The sequence below is a fragment of the Tachyglossus aculeatus genome, chromosome 4, assembly GCF_015852505.1.
Source record: "Tachyglossus aculeatus isolate mTacAcu1 chromosome 4, mTacAcu1.pri, whole genome shotgun sequence".
In the NCBI taxonomy this organism is placed as follows: Eukaryota; Metazoa; Chordata; class Mammalia; order Monotremata; family Tachyglossidae; genus Tachyglossus; species Tachyglossus aculeatus.
In genome coordinates, this window is record NC_052069.1 from 110464124 (window position 1) to 110486575 (window position 22452).

The 22452-nt window shown below is 46.7% G+C and overlaps 1 protein-coding gene across 1 annotated transcript in view; it reads left to right on the forward strand.

The window, feature by feature from the left end:
- Positions 1-22452, forward strand: part of BRD3 (bromodomain containing 3) — a 123678-nt gene that overhangs the window by 85446 nt on the left and 15780 nt on the right. Inside the window, exons 3-8 of the mRNA XM_038744949.1 lie at positions 6074-6323; positions 10797-11114; positions 12062-12199; positions 12976-13123; positions 14638-14852; positions 18014-18385. Of these exons, the coding sequence (XP_038600877.1) occupies positions 10914-11114; positions 12062-12199; positions 12976-13123; positions 14638-14852; positions 18014-18385 (1074 nt within the window). The 5' untranslated portion in view covers positions 6074-6323; positions 10797-10913. The remainder of the gene's footprint in view (positions 1-6073; positions 6324-10796; positions 11115-12061; positions 12200-12975; positions 13124-14637; positions 14853-18013; positions 18386-22452) is intronic.

Below are 22452 nucleotides of genomic sequence, written 5' to 3' on the forward strand. Positions count from 1 at the left end.
CACATGGGGCCCCGCAGCCTTTATCCTCAGTGTAGATATGAGGTAACTGAAGTACAGAGATGTGAAGTGACTTGCCCAAGGTCCCATGGCAGACAAGGGGCAGAGGCGGGATTAGAACTCAGGTCCTTCTGATTCCCAGGCCCGTGCTCGATCCACTAGGCCAAGCTGCTATGCTGCAGAGCACTGTACTAAGCACTTGGGAGAGTGCAGTATAACAGAGTTGGTAGGCACGTGCCCTGCCCAACAAGCATACAGTCTAGAGGTATTACTGTAGGCTACCTAGCTCTATATTTTGGTTGCAGAAGTCAGTTGTTTTGTAATTTTAAATAGTCATTTGGCCCATAAGTCTGTCTTCAGATATGTCACAGAATGGTGGAGGGTCAAGGTGTCTTAACTCTTATTTGCTATTTCCTGACCCTGCTCTGGGGGAACCCTCTCAGGTAGGCCATTGCTCCCTAGATTAGACCATGGGATAGGGATTGGGAAGAAGAGAAACAGCATAGTCTAGTGGGAAGAGCACGGGACTAGGCTTGGCTGCTTTTTAAAAAAAAAATAGTATTTAAGCACGTACTGTACGTCAAACCCTGTTCTAATTTGATTGTTGGGCACAATCCTTGTCCTGCATGGAGCTCACAGACTGAGTAGGAGTGAGAACAGTAGAGCAGAGAGAAGCTGTGACTTGCCCAGATATGCAAATTCACAACCGTTTAAATGTATGTGTGCTTCCCAGCAAGCGCTTGGCAGGGCTAGGATTAGAACCCAGGTCCTCCGACTTCCAGGCCCGTGCTATTTCCGCTAGGCCAGGCTCTTCTCTACTACTCTGCTACTTGTCTGGGACTGTGGGAAAGTCACTTAACTTCTCTGTGCTTCGGTTTCCTCTTCAGAAAATAGGGATTCAATACCTTTTCTCCTTCCAGTTAATCTGTCTGCCCCGGAGGACTGTTTTCGCCCAGATTATCCTGTATCTACTCCAGTGCTTGGCACATAGCAGTTAAAAATGCCATTATTATTATTATTATTATTAAGTGGGATTGGATACTTGCGATCGGTTAGGTCAGTCTTTCAGCAGTGGGAATTCTCTTTGCATCAATGGGCAATATTGAGGGGCATGAAGGAGTATAAACTGGTAGGGTTGGCAGGCAGCTTGTAGAGAGGAGCTAGCGGCTACGCATCAAGCAAAAACCCCTCACTCTCGGCTTCAAGGCTGTCCATCACCTCGCCCCCTCCTATCTCCCCTCCCTTCTCTCCTTCTCCAGCCCGGCCCACCCTCCGCTCCTCTGCTGCTAACCTCCTCACTGTACCTCGTTCTCACTTATCCCTCCGTTGACCACCGGCCCACGTCCTCCCCCTGGCCTGGAATGCCCTCCCTCCGCACATCCACCAAGCTAACTCTCTTCCTCCCTTCAAAGCCCTACTGAGAGCTCACCTCCTCAAGAGGCCTTCCCAGACTGAGCCCCCTTTTTCCTCTCCTCCTCCCCATCCCCCCTGCCCTACTTCCTTCCCCTCCCCACCTGTATATATGTTTGTACAGATTTTTTTACTCTATTTTACTTGTACATATTTACTATTCTATTTATTTTGTTAATGATGTACATCTAGCTTTATTTCTATTTATTCTGATGACTTGACACCTGTCCACATGTTCTGTTTTGTTGTCTGTCTCCCCCTTCTAGACTGTGAGCCCGTCATTGGGTAGGGACCGTCTCTATATGTTGCTAACTTGTACTTCCCAAGCGCTTAGTACAGTGCTCTGCACACAGTAAGCGCTCCATAAATACGACTGAATGAATGAATGAATGAGAGCTAGAGGGGTCCTTCCTCCTCTTCCCCGCACCACCAGCTCCAGAGAAGAAATGCCCAGATCACTCGGCCCAAAAACTGAGGGGGGGACAGGAATCGGATCCGGACTGCAGACAGGTCTTTCTTTACAGGGTAGTGGGTGTGGGATTAGTTAGGTGACTGTTAGAAGCATAACTGTGTACTGAGAAGCCAACTTTTCTCCAGAAGAGATCTCTTCTTCACTTGAGGAACTCAGCGGGCTTAGTTCTTGCCCAGGGCCTTCCCTGTTTTGCTACTTAAATGGAGAAACAATCCACTGGTGCCAGAGCTTGTGAATTGGCACAGGATGTGAGTCTGTGGTTTTGGCTTCAAGGGACATTTGAACTTCATTTCATTCTCTCCTTCTCTTTCCCAAATGTTCCCCTCATCAGTGCTTAAGGAAGCATTTGCTTGGTGAAGCTTAAGCGATATTTAATTTTGAGGGCTGCCTTGGCAAGCAGGGAGGCAAGGGGAATTTTAATATTTCATTAGCGAAGGTATTCAACACGTGCTATGCTGTCATTGCTGCCTGTGTGTCAGCCTTCTGCAGGGAAGACCTGGGAAGGGGAGACTGGAACCTCAGTTGTATTCCCAACAATGCCAGGGTTTGCGAAACGACCAAAGGTCCTTTTGTGCCTTGTGAATTTTGTTGCAACTTGTGCGTGTGTGCATGTGCGCGCGCGTACACATTTCCTGAACCTCGCACATCATAAGCGTGGAATAAGAGCCTCGGGTAATCTCAGTGGAGTTGATGTTGGGTTCATTCCACAGTAAACATAGTTTTTCAAGAGGACACACTTGAACTTGTGTTCAGCTAACACAGTACTGGTTTATCACAGATGTGCAGTGCACAACTGTTTGAATGTATGTGTGTTTCCCAGCTGGGGATGGGGGACTTCCTTGCAGCTGAGGAGAATCGAACAAAGAATTTTGCTTAAAAATTACGGTGGAGAGGGAGTGAGTCCATCTTCTAAGACAAGAGCTATCCCTTCATACACCGACAATTTTACACTCAATTCTGAGTTACAGAACAGTCGAACTCTGAACTGCTTGGATATACATGAAGTAAGACTCTACTATAAACCACCTGCCACTTTGCGTTAATGATATGAAGTACTGTGGGTTGTGTTTTTTCTTTTAAATATCTTAAAGGACTTTACTATTATGTCTTTGGTAATCGAAACATCTTTTTTTTTTAATGGTATATATTAAGCACTTACTATGTGCCAGGCACTGTACTAAGCACTGGGGTAGTTACATGCTAATCTGGTTGGACACAGTCCAGTCCCACATGGGGCTCACAGTCTTAATCCCCATTTTATAGATGCGGTAACTGAAACACTGAGAAGCTCAGTGATTTGCCCAAGATCACACAGCAGATAATTGACGGGATCCGGAATTAGAACTCACAACCTTCTGACTCCCAAGCCCATGCTCTTTCCACTAAGTTGCACTACTTCCCAAAATCAAATCAAAGCAAACCTACTCGGAATGGAATGAAATAAGGGCGCTCAAAAACAGCCAGTAACCTTTCATTCTTAGAGCCAGAGGCTACTGTTTATTTCTCAACAATTGGCATTTCATATTGGCATTGGCTGTTAAAAGTCTCCAAACTCCCAAAAGGGTCAGTGTTCTCTAAAGGTTGTGGGGGGGGGGGGGGGGGTGTCCTAAGGATTCTAAAGTGAGTAAGAATTCTAAAAGTGTCTAAAAGTGACTTACCAAATTAATAAATAATTTGAAAATGATTTGGTACCACCTCCTGAAGAATTCAGTGCATTTATCCATCCCTGCAATGTAGGACATCATAGTGTTTTCCCCAGTGTATAAGTGAAGACAGTGAGGATCTGTACTGTGCAGTGTACCCTTTTAAGCACTTGATATTCATCCCACCCTTAGCCCCACAGCATTTATGTACGTATCCAGAATTTATTTCAGTATCTGCCTCCCCCTCTAGACTTGTAAACTCCTTGTGGGCTGGGGATGTCTCTGCCAAATTCGTTATACTGTACTCTCCTAAGCATGTAGTCCGGTGTTCTGCACACACTAAGCACCCAGTAAATGCCATTGCTTGATTGAAGGGGACTACAATCGGAGGCAGGATTAAAAGCCAGATCATCATCATCATCATCAATCGTATTTATTGAGTGCTTACTGTGTGCAGAGCACTGTACTAAGTGCTTGGGAAGTACAAGTTGGCAACATATAGAGACAGTCCCTACCCAACAGTGGGCTCACAGTCTAAAAGGAGGAGACAGAGAACAAAACCAAACATATTAACAAAATAAAATAAATAGAATAGATATGTACAGGTAAAATAAATAAATAAATGGAGTAATAAATATGTACAAACATATATACATATATACAGGAGCTATGGGGAAGGGAAGGAGGTAAGATGGGGGGATGGAGAGGGGGAGGAGGGGGACAGGAAGGAGGGGGCGCAGTCTGGGAAGGCCTCCTGGAGGAGGTGAGCTCTCAGTAGGGCCTTGAAGGGAGGAAGAGAGCTAGCTTGGTGGATAGGCAGAGGGAGGGCATTCCAGGCCCGGGGGATGACGTGGGCCGGGGGTCGATGGCGGGACAGGCGAGAACGAGGCACGGTGAGGAGATTAGCGGCAGAGGAGCGGAGGGTGCGGGCTGGGCTGGAGAAGGAGAGAAGGGAGGTGAGGTAGGAGGGGGCGAGGGGATGGACAGCCTTGAAGCCCAGGGTGAGGAGTTTCTGCCTGATGTGCAGATTGATTGGTAGCCACTGGAGATTTTTGAGGAGGGGAGTAACATGCCCAGAGTGTTTCTGGACAAAGACAATCCGTGCAGCAGCATGAAGTATGGATTGAAGTGGGGAGAGACATGAGGATGGGAGATCAGAGAGAAGGCTGATGCAGTAGTCCAGACGGGATAGGATGAGAGCTTGAATGAGAAGGGTAGCGGTGTGGATGGAGAGGAAAGGGCGGATCTTGGCAATGTTGCGGAGTTGAGACCGGCAGGTTTTGGTGACGGCTTGGATGTGAGGGGTGAACGAGAGAGCAGAGTCGAGGATGACACCAAGGTTGCGGGCTTGTGAGACGGGAAGATCAGGTGATTTCCTGTTCAGTGCTCTTTGCAGTGGATTATGTTGAATCTAGCAGTGTGGTCCAATTGAAGCCAATCCGTGGATATGTTAGAGCAGAGTTGCCTGAGGGGCTATGGTAAGAACAGAGGTTTAGCCACAGAATCTTAGTGGATGGGTAGAGGAAAGGAGAGGTGGTAGGGACAGCGGATTTCTCTTTGGTTTTTCCACATTCAAGCATTGCTCCTCTAGTGATGTTCAAGGGTGGGTCCGTGGTTAACAACAGTTACCAAAAATCCTCTGAGTCAGATCTACATTTATGCTCCCAAATGGATTCAGAAGAAGGAATTCCATAGCTGACTCTGACACCCCCTCCCCGGAGGCATCGGCTCCCAAGGCCTTTCCCTGGAGAAGCAGCACGGCCCTGGGAGTCAGAATGTCGTGGGTTCTAATCCCGGCTCCACCACTTGTCTGTTCTGTGACCTTGGCCAAGTCACTTCACTTCTCTGTGTCGGTTACCTCATCTGTAAAATGGGGATTCAGACTGTGAGCCCCAGGTAGGCCAGGGATTGTATCTAACCTGATTTGCTTGTATCCACCCCAGCGCTTAGTACATTGCCTGGCACATAGTAAGCACTTAACAAATACCACAATTATTATTATTATCATTATTATTAATAAATGTTGGCAGGAGCCACCTAAACGAAGGCAAGCTGATCTTGGATGAGTTTTCATCTCTTCCCTCATTCCTCTGGTGAGGGCTAATGAAGTTGCCAGGAAGTGGGTAGGGAGAGGAAGGAAGAAGTAAAAGACCCAAGCAGTCAGCTGGATCATCCACTGGTCATAAAGAAGAATCCCCTGAAGTTGTAACTTGTTGCCTGGATGTTGAGGATCAAAAAATAGAAAAGACTAAAAAGGCCATCAAATTCATCCACTGCTCTGCCTTGGTACCACAACTAATGCTTTTTTTTTTTTTTTGAAGGTCCTTGTGTCATTTTCACTTTCCCAAGCTACTGGGCCTTATCTTAACTTGTGTTTTCCTTTCCAGTTCCATACAGAGCGTTCTAGCTTTACCTTCTTGCACTAAGCTAAGCGAGCTTCTTCCCAGTGTTTACACTTGCCTGTAGTTATACTGGGGACTCTCCGCTCCCCACCCTCCCTAGGTCTATCAGCCAAGCTTTAAATCTTTGGGTACATTTTCTTTTTCATCAGCCTACCTTGTCTCTGCGTTCTACGTCGTCTTGCCGGGAGCCAAATGTAACATTGTGAAGGCAGTTCTCCGTGGAGTTGACTGGTGACGGCAGCTGAGTGGGTGGAGGAGGAGAGAGTTTGTTTACCCTCCCTTCTGGTCCTGCCGCTTCCCTCCTGCCCTGCCGCAAGAGATTGACTCACTGTACGAACAGGGGAAGCTGCAACTTATCCCCCGGAGCAGTGTGTATCTGAGCCAACATCCCCTGGAAAGGTTAGTGTCCGGTTGGTCTGTAAGGAGAATTCGTCTGACAAAGTGACCTCTTTTTCCCTCCTAGGTACATTCCTTAGATGAAAATCAGCACCGGGTCCATCCTTCCTCTACTTTGCTCCCTCTATTTGTCCCTCCCTCCTGTTTCCTTGGTGTGCGACTGTCTGAGAATGGATCCTCTGGTGGCTGTTTCCTCCAACTGTGTAGGCAAGACCGGATGGGAAAGGATGACTTTGAGGGGAAGAGCAAGTTGGCTTATTTTTCACGCCGACTGCTTTGTAACCAGGTAGACTGCCGTGTCTTCCTCTCTTCCGATCCCACTTGTTTCTCCAAGGCAGAGAACGTTTGAAGTTGGATAACGAGCAGAGACAGCAGGCTTTGTTTGGGCCTCCAAAGCCTAGTTTTGGCCCAGTTGGCTACACCCCGAAGTTGATGGAACGAGGCCAGTTTCCCTTTTAGGGTCCTAGGTGTTTGGTAATTCCACCTTAGCTACTGGGTTATTCCTTTTTTCTGGGGGTGTGGTTTCTTTTCTTTTTTTTAAGGTGTGGCGGTAGTTAGGTCCCCTATGGGAAAGTTCTAAGACTCTGGCCTGGAGCAGGGGTTTACCCAGCCCTTTGGAATTGTCCAGATTTCTAGACTCGGAAGGATTTAAGGCACTTTGCAGTACAGGAGGTGAGATAGAGGATGATGTGAGATGAAATCTGAACAGCTGGACCAAACGTAGTTGGAGCAGCAGAATAAATCGTCCAGCCTGATAAAAGTTGATGAAGGGTGATAGAAGAAGTTTACAAGTAGCTTCGTTTGGAAAATGGGTCTTAAAGAGGGCTGGCTGCCCAATCCACTATTTCTTTTTGAATTCTGATGATGTATGGTGGGTGCAAGGGTTTTAAAAAATACGCCTAGAGAAGCATAGGGTTTGGTCTAGTCATTCTTTCTTTTTGCCTGTATAGCCGTCAAAAAGCTCATTTAAACTCTTTTTTTATGGTATTTGTTAAACACTTAAGCACAGTCTCACATGTGGGCTCACAGTCTTCATCCCCATTTTACAGATGAGATAATTGAGGTCCAGAGAAGTGAAGTAATAATAATGATGGCATTTATTAAGCACTTACTATGTGCAAAGCACTGTTCTAAGTGCCGGGGACTTTACAAGGTGATCAGGTTGTCCCACAGGGGGCTCACAGTCTTAATCCCCATTTTTTCAGATGAGGTAACTGAGGCACAGAGAAGTTAAGTGACTTGCCCAAAGTCACACAGCTGACAATTGGCGGAGCCGGGATTTGAACCCATGACCTCTGACTCCAAAGCCCGTGCTTTTTCCAATGAGCCACGCTGACTTGCCCAAGGTCACACAGCAGATAAGTGGCTGATCCCGGATTAGAACTCAGGTCCTTCTGACTCCCAGGGCTGTGCTCTATCCATGAGACCACACTGCTTCTCGGGATTGCCGTAGAGTTTCCAGGATTGCCCAGAGTTCCCCTATGCCCCTCCTTCCCTCTGCATCCCCATATCTGAAATTCGGGGGTCTCAGCCAGGAATGCAGGTGAAGGGATGGCTTCAGGAGCAACCCAAGCTGTGGGATTGGAGAGCCACCTGCTGATGGATGAGATACCCCCTCCGGTTGCTCGTTGCTCCTGCTCATCCCCTCTCAGAGGTGGTAAGAATGGAGAGTAGCGTGATCAGGGAAGAATCTGGCATATTTGGGGTGAGTTGTTCCATTTGCCTGCTGCATCTTGGACAAGTCACTTGTTTCCTGGGTTTGTTTCCTAATCTGTAAAATGGGAATTAAATGTCTGCCTCATTCTCAGAGCCCCGTGCGAGACAGGGATTGTATCTGACCTTATTATCTTGTAATATCTCCAGCACTTAGTACAGTGCTTGACACATGGTAAGTGCTTAACTTACCTTAATTAACCACAGTTGAATAGTAACAATAATAATAACAGTCTCAATACAAAAGTTGTCCATGTGTTAAAAACCATGACAGTGTCAAAAGGGAAAATACAGGGCCTTTAGAGGAAACATTCAGTAGGCTCTCCAGTGGCAAACCTAGATCACAGTTCATTCTGTAATGTTGAAATTCCATTTAAGAAAGATGCACTCCAGTCTGAGGAGAAATTTAACAGATAACTAACTCCCTTTGGTTGTCCTCTGAAACAGCCTGCACACTTCGCTCCTCTAATGCTGACCTTCTCACTGTACCTCAGTCTTGTCTATCTCGCCACTGACTTCTTGCCCACGTCCTGCCTCAGGTCTGGAACACCCTCCTTTCTCATATCCGACAGACAATTATTCTCCCCACCTTCAAAGACATACTGAAAGCGCATCTCCAAGGAGCCTGCCCTGAGTAAGCCCTCCTTTCCTCTTCTCCCACTCTCTTCTGTGTCACCCTGACTTGCTCCCTTTATTCATTCCATTCATTCATTCATTCATCAAGAGAAGCAGCGTGGCTCAGTGGAAAGAGCATGGGCTTGGGAGTCAGAGGTCATGGGTTCTAATCCCGGCTCTGCAACTTGTCAGCTGTGTGACTTTGGACAAGTCACTTAACTTCTCTGGGCCTCAGTTCCCTCATCTGTAAAATGGGGATTAAGACTGTGAGCCCCACGTGGGACAACCTGATCACCTTGTATCCTCCCCAGTGCTTAGAACAGTGCTTTGCACAGAGTAAGCGCTTAACAAATGCCATCATTATTATTATTATTCCCCCTCCCAGCCCCACAGCATTTATGTACATATCTGATATTTATGTATTTATAGTAATGTCTGTCCCCCCAGTCTAGACTGTGAGCTCACTGTGGGTACAGAATATATCTGTTTATCATTATATTGTACTTTCCCAAGCCCTTAGTACAGTGCTTAATAAGTTCGACTGAATGAATGAAGTAGGCTTTGAGAGAGAGAGAGAATAGATCCAATGAGAAACAATAGATATGCGATGGGTTATTGTGTGGGAAAGTCAAGGATATTAGAAGATTAGTCCCTAATCATTAGTATTGATTCGAGGAGGGCTGTCATCACATTCGTCCTGCAAATATCCTGTTGCCACTGAGACAAAATAGTAATTGTGATGCTATTTATTGAGAACCTACTGTCATGGACTGTACTAAGTACTTGGGAAATCATAGGAGAAATAAAGGACTCAACTCATGAGGAATGTGAGCTCCTTCCTTGTAGGCAGGGAACATGTCTATCACTGTATCCTCTTCCAAGCACCTAGTACAGTGCTCATCAAACAGTAAGGGCTCATTAAATACCATTGATTGATCAATGGAGTGTATCCTGGGGGGGGGGGCACATTGAGCTGGTCCAAAAGTGGTAGCTGCTATCTTCGTATGTTCTGAAAAGGCCCGTGCTCTTAAAATGACTGGCTGAGTGACCTTTCATTTCACAATTTTTCAACCATTATAACGCCCTTCAGCTTTGTTCTCCTGCTTACCATAGTGGCCTCTGGAACCCTCGGGTGTGCGGGAAGCGGTTAGTTGCCGGATAGATTTCTACATGAGTGAATATCTATTTTTACTTTGACCCAAGTTCTAGCTATAATTGTGGAATGTGTGGATCTATATTTACATTTTCTACATGAGAGCATTTCAGAAACTTTCTCTGGCCCCAGAGCGAGTACATTCCAGTGGAAATTAATCAGATACCATCAAGCAGGTAATGGGAGAGGGTATCAGCCAGTAACCTTAAACGATTGTTAAAATGCATCCAGCAGCAATATCTTTCATAATACTTCTGGGCCACCTGTTATCTAAATAACCATTCTATGCCCCTTTTCCATAATAGTAATAATAATAACCGTAGTATTTGTTGAGCGCTTACTATGTGTCAGGCACTGGGGTGGATACAAGTGAATCGGATTGGACACGGTCCCTGTCCCACATAGGGCTCACAGTCTCAATCCCCATTTTGCGGATGAGGTAACTGAGGCATAGAAAAGTGAAGCGACTTGCCCAAGGCCACACAGCAAAGTGGCAGAGCTGGAATAGAACCCCTGACCTTCCGACTCCAAGGTCTGGGTTCTCTCCACTACACCGTGCTGCTTCCCTTTGCCCCCCATCCAGTTGGAGGGCTACTGTCTTCATAATAGTGATTCACATAAATATTTATCTTCTGAGAACATCTGCATTTTTATCTCTCACTAGAAAACTGCCTTTAGAAAGAGGCAGCTCTGTGTCAGATGAGGATTAAAACGTCAGGCTTCGCAGCCCATGATGACTGGAAGTTATTTGCCCTTGGGTCACTCAGGTGCCGAATTGTATATTAGTTGAATGAACTAAGGGAACCTACCGATTTGGTTATTTAAGGCCTACTGTCAGGTATGTTGCTTAAAAGAAATTGAGCTCTTGTCAGGGGAATGGGCCACATCTGGGGCAGTTCCATTAAGGCTCAGGAATCTATGTGTTTCAGGTTTAGCCAGCGTGTCTCTCTCTCTCTCTCTCTTCCTCTCTCTCATCATTTTTCCTCTGAATACAGGTGGCATGGTTGGGCCCTGGAAATGGGATGTCAATCCTATTCAGGGAGCATAAAGCAAGTAAAAGAATCTCCTAGCTGCTGCTGCAACGACAGTGAGTGAGCTCTAGACTTGAGAAAATGTCAACAGTAACATCTGCCATCCAGGCTCCCCAAGGCCCCGTGAATCCACCCCCGCCTGAAGTCACCAATCCCAACAAGCCTGGGAGGAAGACCAACCAGCTGCAGTACATGCAGAATGTTGTGGTGAAGACTTTGTGGAAGCACCAGTTTGCCTGGCCCTTCTATCAACCCGTAGATGCAATTAAATTGAATTTACCAGTAAGTATTCTCCTCTGCATTTGTGGAGATTTAATAGAAGTTGCCCACCTCTTTTGCTTCTCCCCTTCACCTTACTTTCTCCATCTCAGAATTCTTTTACCTCTGATTTATCTTTTTGCATGAGGCTCCTTGTCTGCATATTTTTTTTCTTCCATAAGTCATCTTTGGTCATTCATCCATCCACCCTCTTTTAGGCATTCCTATGGTTTAGTACTTTTAGATGTATATGTTATTTCTGGTTTCATTGTGTCATGTGGAAATCACCCGGCCTCTGGCATCTGGATTGAGTGCATTGAGGTGCTGGTTGTCTTTAAAAATGGCAGATTCTGACTTGACGTTTTGTTTTGGATTGGGCAACCTGGTGATTTTTTAGTGGAGCATAGGAGATTTTGTGAAAGGGGAACCCTTTGCATTATCCAATAGTCATTAGCATTTTCCACCCTGGAGTTTCTCAGAGACCGTTAGTGTAGCTGCTTGAGTAATAATAATTGTGGTATGTAAGTGCTTGTACTTCCCAAGCGCTTAGTACAGTGCTCTGCACACAGTAAGCGCTCAATAAATACGATTGATTGATTGATTGATTGCTTACTATGTGTACTGTACTTAGCACTGGGATAGATATAAGATAATTGGGTCAGAAATAGTCCCTGCTTACAGTCCAAGGGGGTGGGTGGAAACGTATCAAATGCCCATGTTACGGGTGAGGAAACTGAGGCACAGCAAAGTCAAGTGATTTGCCCAAGAAGGCAAGTGGCAGAGTCAGGATTAGAGCCCAGGTTGCAGGACTTGACATTACTTCTCTTAAGTATTTGTGAACTTGCCTTCCTGCCTGTCCCACCTACTGGTTTTACTCAGGACAGCTCCTTTGCATGTGCTGGTTTGGGCTTGGAGAGGGTTTCTGAAACCTCACTGAATGTTCTGAAACCTCACTGAAATCTCTCCCACAGGATTATCATAAAATAATAAAAAACCCAATGGATATGGGAACTATTAAGAAGCGACTGGAAAACAATTATTATTGGAGTGCGAGCGAATGTATGCAGGATTTCAACACAATGTTTACAAATTGTTATATTTATAACAAGGTAAGGGCTTTGTAGCCTTTCCTCACTGGGGTATCTTGCAGAGAGCACTGAGTCTTGAGCTTTTAGCTTTGATAAGGCATAATTGCCCCCCGAACTGGGTCCCCTTGAAATGAGGCGAAGTCCACCTTAGAGTAATCAGACTCCTGGATTCAGCTCAACTCCCTTGGTTTGAAGCTTTCTGGTGTTTGAAAAACCAAACATGTAGGTACAGTTACGTTCTCAAAATACCAGTGAATCAGCCCAGATCTGAGTAGGAGCCCCTCCAAATCTGCCTCTTCAGGACTTGATCTGATAATAATCAACAACAATACTTTCTCAAGTCAAGAATCCCCCAGAACTCTGCTCCATTTGCCATAACCACTGTACATTCAACCACTTTTTTTTTAATGGTATTTAAGTGCTTACTGTGTGCCAGGCACAGTACTAAGCACTGAGAAATTTGCAAGTTAATCAGGTTGGACACAGTCCATGTCCCCCATGGGGCTCATAGTCTTAATCCCCATTTTACAGATGAGGGAACTGAGGCACAACGAGGTTAGTGAGTTGCCCGAGGTCACACGGCAGACAGGTGGTGGACCTGGGATTAGAACCCAGGTCCCGCTGAACCCACCCGGTTCAGGGTTCAGGTTTGACTATCAAACCTAGCCCTGACCACTTTGGCTCGGTACCACTCAGACCAGGCAATTCAGTTTTCCTTAATAGCCGCAGTTTGAACGAATTCCAGGGCTTTTGTCCATGTGGCACCACTAATACCAGTGTTTGTTCTGTTCCTCCAGCCCACAGATGATATAGTCCTGATGGCCCAGGCCTTAGAGAAAATTTTTCTTCAGAAGGTAGCCCAGATGCCCCAAGAGGAAGTGGAATTATTACCACCAGCTCCTAAGGGCAAAGGGCGAAAGCCAGCAGCAGGAACACAGAGTGCAGGTAACCAAGACGATGGAAATGTTTTGTAACCTTCGCCTGAAGCCAGGTTTCTCAGAGGATGAGATTAGAAAGATTACGATTTTATTATGGTTGAGGGAGCTGCACAGTGCCTGGGTGGCTATTTTTAAAGGGGGATCATCTCTCCATTCCCGACTCTCGAGGAGCGCCGTGCCTGAAATACGGAGCCATGGGCAATGAAAACACTCCTCGGTGAGAGTGAAGTGTCGGCAACTGTGGTCCGAAAATTCATTCATTCAGTCGTATATATTGAGTGTTTACTGTGTGCAGAGCACTGTACTAAGCACTTGGGAGAGGATGATATAACAATAAACAGACACATTCCCTGCCCACAACGAGCTTATGGTCTAGAGGTGGGAGACAGATGTCTGACAAGTGGTGTTTGCTTCCCTCCATTGTCTCCCACAGCAAAATAATCAATCATTCAGTCAATCAGTGGTATTTGTTAAGGGTTTTCTGTGTGCAGAGCACCGTACTAAGCATTTGGGAGAGCCCAGTGCAAGAGTTGATAGAAACATTCCCTGACCACAGTGAGCTTAAAGTCTAGAGCTGGAGACAGACAGTAATATAAATAAATGTAATTATGGATATGATAGTTTTGGTTGACACCCCTTGAGTGGTTTACTACAACCACTCGGTCAGTCTGGAGTTCCTTTGAGCTTCCCCTTTCTAGCTACCCTTCCTCCAGCCCCCCATCAATCAAGACAGAATATTAGGGTGAAAGGTGGGTCTTTGTGGGACTGTTCTTGGGGCTGGGTGTTTGGTAGTGGGGAAGGACGGGAGGCTTTGTTATTGTTGGATGATTGAGTCTTTGTCAGCTGGATCAAGCGTAGCCACATGAAGCAGGGGAACCAATAACTCTTTTTTTTAAATGGTGTTTAAGTGGTTAGGATGAGTCAGGGACTAAGCACTGGGGTAGATACAAGATAATAATTATGGTATTTGTTAAGCGCTTACTATGTGCCAGGTACTGTACTAAGTGCTGGGGTAGATACAAGCAAATCGGGTTGGACACAGTCCATGTCCCACATGGGGCTCACAGTCACAATCCCCATTGTACAGATGAGGTAATTGAGGCCCAGAGAAGTGAAGTGACTTGCCCAAGGTCACATAGCAGACAAGCAGCAGAGCCAGTATTAGAACCCAGGTACGTCTGACTCCCGGGCCTGTACTGTATCCACTAGAGCACACTGCTTCTCTTCTCTGACTTCTGACATCCTGGGCATGGAGATTCTCCCTATCCGATAATGGGACTGATAATTAGGGTTAGGATTGCATTTTAGAAAAAGCAATGCCATTGCATCTGCACTTCCTCATCCCACCCAGTCATAGTAAGCTCCTGGAGGGCAAGGATTGTGTCTCTTAACTCGCTTGTGCTTAATTCGGTAATCTGCACAGAGGAAACACTCGATAAATGCCATCGATTGATTTGGTTATCAGGAGAGTGCGGCCATCAGGTCGATTGATTATTCTTCTCCCCTACTTTGTCTCTAAAGGAACGCAGCAAGCGGCAGCCGTGTCCTCAGTAACCCCGCCGACTCCCTTTCAGAATGTCCCTCCCGCTGTGTCCCAGACGCCAGTGATCGCTGCCACCCCTGTGCCAACCATAACGGCAAATGTCACGACTGTCCCAGCCCCTCCTGCTGCAGCTCCCCCTCCCCCCGCCACTCCCATTATGCCAGTGGTTCCCCCGACCCCACCTGTCGTCAAGGTAAGCATCACCCAGGGTCCACTTGGGGGGACGGAGCTCATGGCTCTAGTTAGGAGAATGCCTCATGTCACTGTTTTAGCGTGGCCGAGACAAGTCTGATTGGTGTCAGCACAGGCCTGAGGCACTGAGGAACTCCTGGCTGCAAAATCTGACTCCCAAACTAGCATCTGTGGGTGACTCTGTCCAAGTCTGCTCTCGTATTCACCCCACATATCCAGTCTGTCGCCAGAGCCTGCAGATCTCACCTTCACAACATCGCCAAGATCTGCCCTTTCCTCTCCATCCAAACCACTACCATGTTAGTATAATCAGTCATCCTATCCCTTCTGGATTATCGCATCAGCTTCCTTTCTGACCTCCCAACCTCCTGTCTCTCCCCACTTCAGTCCATACTTCACTCTGCTGCCCAGATTATCTTTGTACAGAAACGCTCTGGGCATGTCACCCCCCTCCTCAAAAATCTCCAGTGGTTGCCTGTCAACCTTCGCATGAAGCAAAAGCTACTCATTATTGGCTTCAAAGATCTCCATCACCTTGCCCTTTCTTACCTCACCTCCCTTCTCTCCTTCTGTATCCCAGCCCACACACTCCGCTGCTCTGGTGCTAACCTTCTCACTGTGCCTTGTTCTCACCTGTCCCGCTGTTGACCCCTGGCCCATGTCCCACCTCTGGCCTGGAATGCCTTTCCTTCTCAAATCCACCATACAATTACACTTCCCCCCTTCAACGCCTTAATGAAGGCTCACCTCCTCCAAGAGGCCTTCCCAGACTAAGCCCCCCTTTTCCTCAGCTCCCCTCCCCGCATCACCCTGATTCGATCCCTTTGCTCTACCCCCTCCCTGCCCCACAACACTTGTGTATATATGTACATATCTATAATTCTATTTATGTTTACTGGTGCCTGTTTACTTATTTTGACGTGTGTATATATCTATAATTCTATTTATTTATATTGATGCCTGTTTACTTGTTTTGATGTCTGTCTCCCCCTCTCTAAACTGTAAGCCCGGTGTGGATAGGGATTGTCTCTCTTTATTGATGAATTGTACTTTCCCAGCGCTTAGTATAGTGCTCTGCACACAGTAAGCGCTCAATAAATACGTTTGAATGAATGAATGAATGAAAGTCCCTGAAGCTTTTTTTCCACCCCCCACTCCCCCCCACCCCAAGTAGTATTTGTTAGGTGCTTACTATGTGCCAGACACTGTACTAAGCTCTGGGGTAGATACAAGTTAATCAGATTGGACACTGTCCGTGTCCCACCTGGGGCTCCAGTCTTAATCCCCATTATACAGATGAGGTAACTGTGGCACTGAGAAGTGAAATGATTTGCCCAAAGTCATACAGCAGACAAGCAGCAGAGCTAGAATTAGAACCCGGGTCCTTCCGACTCCCAGTTCCATGCTGTATCTAGTAGGCCACGTGGCTTTCTGCCTCAGTTCTCCCAGCTGTAAGAAGGGAGTAGTGATAGATAATAATAATAACTATGGTGCTTGTTAAGCACTTACTATGTGCCAGGCAGTGTTCTGAGCGCTGAGGTAGATATACATTTATCAGGTTGGACACAGTCCCAGTCCCACATGGGGCTCACACTCTTAATTCCCATTTTACAGATGAAGGAACTGAAGTCCAGAGAAGTGAAGTCACAGCAGATGTGTGATGGAGCCCGGTATAATTACCAGGCCCATACTCTATCCACTAAGCCATGCTGCTTCTCAGATCAGGTGCGAAGGGTGACTGATTCAGACTTACTGATAGCGGCACATAAAGCAGTCTCTAGTGAACATGGATTTTTGCCAGCCCACATCTTTTCCTCATCCTCAATGCTGTAATAAAAATGTGCCTGGTGGAAGTGAGAAGCAGTGACCTGGAAAAGTACAGGGCATGGCTTGGCTTTTCCCTTTTATTTCCAACTCCTTGCCAGTTGTTGATTTCATGTTGAGGAGATCTGATTTCCTTTCAAATCCTGGGTTCTCGAGCTTGGACATCTCTACAACGCTGCATTAGGGCTGGCAAATTGCTTTAGGAAGGACTTCACTGGAACTCACACAGCCAAGGGCTGGTAAAGGAGCACAGATTTACTTCACTTGCAAGTGATCACCTGATCTTTTATTTTTTTCATTACCCAAACTAACCTCAGTCCATAAAACCAGCCATTCAGATAATAAAGGTTTGAATGATTGGCGTTTCTAGTTGTATTCAGGGCACCATGAAGTTGCGTCAGCCCTTACATTGAACCTAATTTCCAAGAGCTTGTCAATTAGCTGTGTTGCCCTGCAGTGCCCGACTGGTGAAATTCCCATTTGGGAATGCGGAGGGCAGTTTCAGGTGACTAGCCGTGGCTTTTAGCCTAGCCCAGCCCATGGTCTCATTTATGCCCTTTTACTTTATTTCAGTGCAGAGTGTAGTTTGCACGGTCCAATTGGCCTTTGTTCTCAGAAAGCATGGATGTTTTTTCCAAAGGCCAGTGGAACGATTGAAACGCACGTTGACTGGACTCAGCAACTGCAATTCAGTGTCAAAATGAATGCCTGCGACCACAATAGCAGGTGGAGTTGCTGGGTGTGCAGGAAACAAAAATAAGGTTAACAAGTGCACATGGACCTCGTTTCCCGTCTCTTCACTGAAAGAGAACTAGTCTAGAACACTAGAAACGTGGTAGCATGAGTAAAGTTGTGCAGCCAATCGAAAACTCTGAGAGGGCGGTTCATGCCAGAGCATTTAGCGATCCATCCAAGTACTGATTGACTAACTTTTGGGTCCCCTAGATTGGGAACCCTTCTGCTAAACTGTGAGCCCATTGTGGGCAGGGACCAACTACCAACTCTGTGAGAAGCAGCACTGCCTAGCAGATAGAGCACAGGCCTATGAGTCAGAAGGTCCTGGGTTCTAATCCCAGCTCCACCACTTGTCTGCTGTGTGACCTTGAGCAAGTCACTTCACTTCCCTGTTACTCATCTGTTACCTCAGTTACTTCACCTGTAAAATGGGGTACAAGACTGCAAGCCCCATGGAGGAAAGGGACCGTGTCCAACCTGATTTGCTTGTATTCACCCCAGCGCCTAGCATGGCACCTTGCGCATTGTAAGTGCTTAACGAACACCATAATTATTGTAATTACTTGTTGCCGGCATTCATGGCTTCTCCTCTGGCTGTTGCAGAAAAAGGGAGTGAAGCGAAAAGCAGACACCACCACGCCGACGACCTCGGCGATCACTGCCAGCCGGAGCGAGTCGCCCACGCCCCTGTCGGACCCCAAACAGGCCAAGGTGGTCGCCCGGAGAGAAAGCGGGGGCCGGCCCATCAAACCACCAAAGAAAGATCTCGAGGATGGGGAGGTGCCCCAGCATGCGGGGAAGAAGGGCAAACTCTCCGAGCACCTCAAGTACTGTGACAGCATCCTCAAAGAGATGCTCTCCAAGAAGCACGCCGCCTACGCCTGGCCCTTCTACAAGCCCGTCGACGCGGAGGCTCTGGAACTCCATGACTATCACGACATTATCAAACACCCCATGGATCTCAGTACTGTTAAAGTACGTCCACCCCTCCCAACCCCCTGCCCTGTTCATCATGTGTCTTTCCTGGAGCCCATATATGCTCTGTGCTCCAGGGAGCTCCCTTCAGTGGGTCGGTTGTAGGAAAATGGATCCTGGTATGCCCCCGAGCTGGCCACCTGAAGGACTCCCCTCCGGCTGGAATCCTGGGCTGTCCCTCTGCCTCCTGCATCTAACTACTTCTAAACCGACCCACGCAGGGGGCTGCGTTTGCATTGGTTTGTTATTCCCCTGCCCTTCCCTCAGAGACCGTCAGACCATGGTCCTCTTTACAGATCTGTGAATTCATTGCCTTGATGAGCACCCTGGCCTAGCTAACATTTGCTGGAAAAGGACAGTGGAGGCCAGTGGTTTATCGCACCGGGAGTCGGGGCCAGGGGCACAGGGTTCTGGGGCCAGCCCTGATTCTGACTTGCTTTTTTGACCTCGTTCTTGACTGTAGCAGGCCTCTTCTACAGGAGGGCAGGGACACAGATTCTGCTGCTCCTTGAGGCCTGAGATGCAGTATTATAAGGGGTGATTAGTCGATCATTGGTATTTATCAGGCACTTGCTATTTGCAGAGCACTGTACTAAGTGCTTGGGAGAGTTCACGATGAAAGAATTAGGAGACACGTTTCGTGACCTTCAAGAGTTTAAAACAAACATTGCCTTATCCCTCAGGAGTCAGAACCGCTTTGGTATTGCCCTTCCAATGTCTGGGGAGGTGGCAGCTGCTGCTTCAGGGGATTTCCCTCATTTCATTCATTTGATCGTATTTATTGAGCGCTTACTATGTGTAGAGCACTCTGCTAAGCACTTGGGATAGTACAGTACAACAATAAACAGACATTTTGTGCCCACAATGAACTTACAGTCTAGCGGGGGCAAGGCAGACATCAGTACAAATAAATAAATTACAGATATGTTCATAAGTGTTGTGGAGGGGGGAGAGGGGGAAGAACAAAGGGAGCAAGTCAGGGTGACGCAGAAGGGAATGGGAGAAGAGGAAAGGGGGGCTTAGTTTGGGAAGGCCTCTTGGAGAAGGTGTGCCTTCAATAAGGCTTTGAAAGGAAGTGGGGTAGTAATTATCTCCTCCTTCCACTGCCTTCCCAGGCCTTGCTACCCAGGAGGAAGTAGACAGGAGAGGCTAGAGAAAGCTAAGGGAGGAGACCCCAGGGAGTCAGCCTAGACATTGTCTAGACTGTAAACTCACTGTGGACAGAGAATATGTTTACCAACTCTCTTATACTGTTATAATGTACTCTCCCAAGTCCTTAGTATAGTGCTCTGCAGACAGTAAGTGCTCAGTATATACGATGGATTGATTGAGTATAGGATTCTGGAGAGGCAGTTCCAGACTTGAAGAACCATTGCAGAGGTTATTGGGGGCAAGGCCCCAATCTGTGGCTGTTGAACCCTGTTCTGAATAAGGAGTCGGTGCTTTGGAGTCCTTGGTAGCTCTGAAGGGCACGCCCTCTGGACGTGCAGGTGATGCCCTTGTTTGTTTTTCTGAAGATGATGCAGGAATGAAGGCTTCAGTTTGCCCCTTGGGGGTGTATTCCCATTGACTTTGGCATCCCCTTGGCATCCGACCCACTCGTGGTGCAAGAAAGATGGGAGTGATGGAGCTGTTGGACAGTCAAAGGTTTACTCTCCTGTAGTGGATTCCAAGTGAACCTACGGTGACTTTATTTTCCTCAATGTAGGGACTAGCTAAAAAGATTTCAGGGTCAGAGCACGGAGTGGGAGCCAAGCTGAGAGGGACTGAGTGTGAAGTGAAGTGAAGTACTTAGGCAAGAGTAAAGAGGGAGCGGCAATAGAATCTCAGCTGGAGTCTGAATCGTAGAGGCTTGGTACCATTTGGCCTTTGGAATGCCTCACTTTTCCTTTACTTTGGTCCTCATCAGTTCAAGTTGTCTGTGACCTTTCTGGTGAGAGAAACCTTCCTTCATATATTTTTCTTTTCCTGGCTGAAACTCGGTAGCTGCCATGGCACACGTGTGTCTCTGGGAATTTTTGTCCCCTAAGGCATTTCTTTCCAACTTTCTGCTTTTGTTTCCCAACACTTTGCAGAATGACAGATAGGGAAGTGGCCCTGACTGACAGAGATTGTTGTTTAATTTGGCCTGTGGTGAGCTGCTCCACAGTGGATCCTCAGTGCACTTCACGTTGGAGAATGAACATCTCCCATTCCCTGACCTTGGAGCCGACCACGCTGATAATATGGCTTGACCCCGTGTGCCCCGTTATTCGATATACTGAAAAGCCAATTACCTGAACATCTGTTCCCCGGACCGACTGGTGAACTGGATGGAGGGTAACTTATGTAATGATCCCGGCACTCTTGGCCTCTTTAAATTTACTCCCTGGAGAAAGTTAGGTACTTTGGAAGCACTTTTGCACAATGCACTATTCAATCCCCTCTTTTTTTAAAAAAATGCTATTTGTTAAGTACTTACTATGTGCCAGGCACTGAATTAAGTGCTCGGGTAGGTAACTTGACAGTTTAACTTGACAGCCAGGGAGCTACTGTTTGTATCTGGGAGAACTGGTTCAGTTGTTTATTTTGTTTTTAGGGTTGTTGGTTTTTTTAATGCTCAGATAATTGAACAGAATAGAGCAAGTATCTCAGAGATTTGAGTACCTTTTTTGTTTTTTGTTTTTTTTTAAAAAAAAGCTCAGGTAATTGAGCAAAATGGCGCAAGATTCCCAGAAAGATGGCCAAGCCCACTTTTATTCAATAATCCAAACTTCTGATCAATGGATGCTTTGGGGTGGTTTTTTGGGGTTTTTTTTTTGCTTTTTCAGAGATACAAGTTGAACGACTTTTAGTCTTTCTGACACTGCATTTTGGCTTCCTGGGGCATACCTGGTTCAGGTGGTTCCTGTCCAGGACCTCTTTCACTCACATACAAGAGGAGCGTAGGGGTTGGCCTTAGCCTGAGTGTACTTTGCAGTCGAACTTCAGCGGGTGTCCGTTTTAGCGTTCGTGTCGCGTGGATCACTACTGACTCTAGTTCCGCCTCCCCAGTCAGATGTCTGTTCCAGCTGTCGATTTTATATTAAAACATAGATCTTGCTAGAGTCCTGATTCTGCCACCGACTAGCCGATCATTCTGAGGCGAGTCTTTCTACACCTCTGGGTGTCAGCATCCTCAGCTGCCAGGCTGGGGTTGCTGTTCTCTGGGTACTGACCAGAAACGAGGAAACAGTGTGTTTAAGGGGCTTGGAGCCCTTCAGAAGAAAGGACTAAGCAAGTACAAGGTGTTGGTAATTTGGGGTCTAGTGAACTGAATGAATTAAAGAAGGAAAAATCTCAGAGGTTACAGATTGTAACAGTCATTTATTGAGCACTTGGGAGAGTACAGTACAACAGAGTTGTATATGGCAGGTGGTTACCTAGAGTAGCCGTGATTCCAGCTCTGACTTGGGGCAATGTACCCACCGGTTTTTCCTTTTAATTTGCACATGTCTGATAAGACTGACCCCTTTGGTTGGATGATCTGCACAGACTTGATTGAGGCGAGTGACTGATTTAACCTCAAGCTTCCTGTGAAAGTTAGATTTTTTTTTTTTCCTGGAGCTGCTATCCCGCTTAATTGACCCGAAACCAACTGTGGGTGCCCAGAAAGGTAAGGTCTAAGTCAGAGTTGATTTTAATGCAGTTTTGGTTGTTTCTTTGGCTGCTTCCCCCTCATGAAGTAAATTTGCTTCTGCTGGAAAGAATAATTGACTTGGCAATTAATCCTGATAATCTTTTGTCACTCAGCTTGTGTACCCAACAATCAGTGTGTTTGTTCCAAGACCACAAGAATGTGTCGATAGTCAGGTCAGGACATGAGCCTGGGAAGTTAAAGTATGCCTTGAGCTCTGCCTTACTTGCCAGCAAACAAAGACTGCTGGTATAGTACTTACCATTTGAATAGTTAAGCTGAAAGTATACTATTAGGAGCTATAGAAAATCCCCTTAGCCGGCATGACAAACTTTTGCCATTTCCCTAAATTGCAGTTAGATTTCCTTGGGGTTTAGAAATCCTCTGATTTAACACTGGAGAGTGAAGAAGG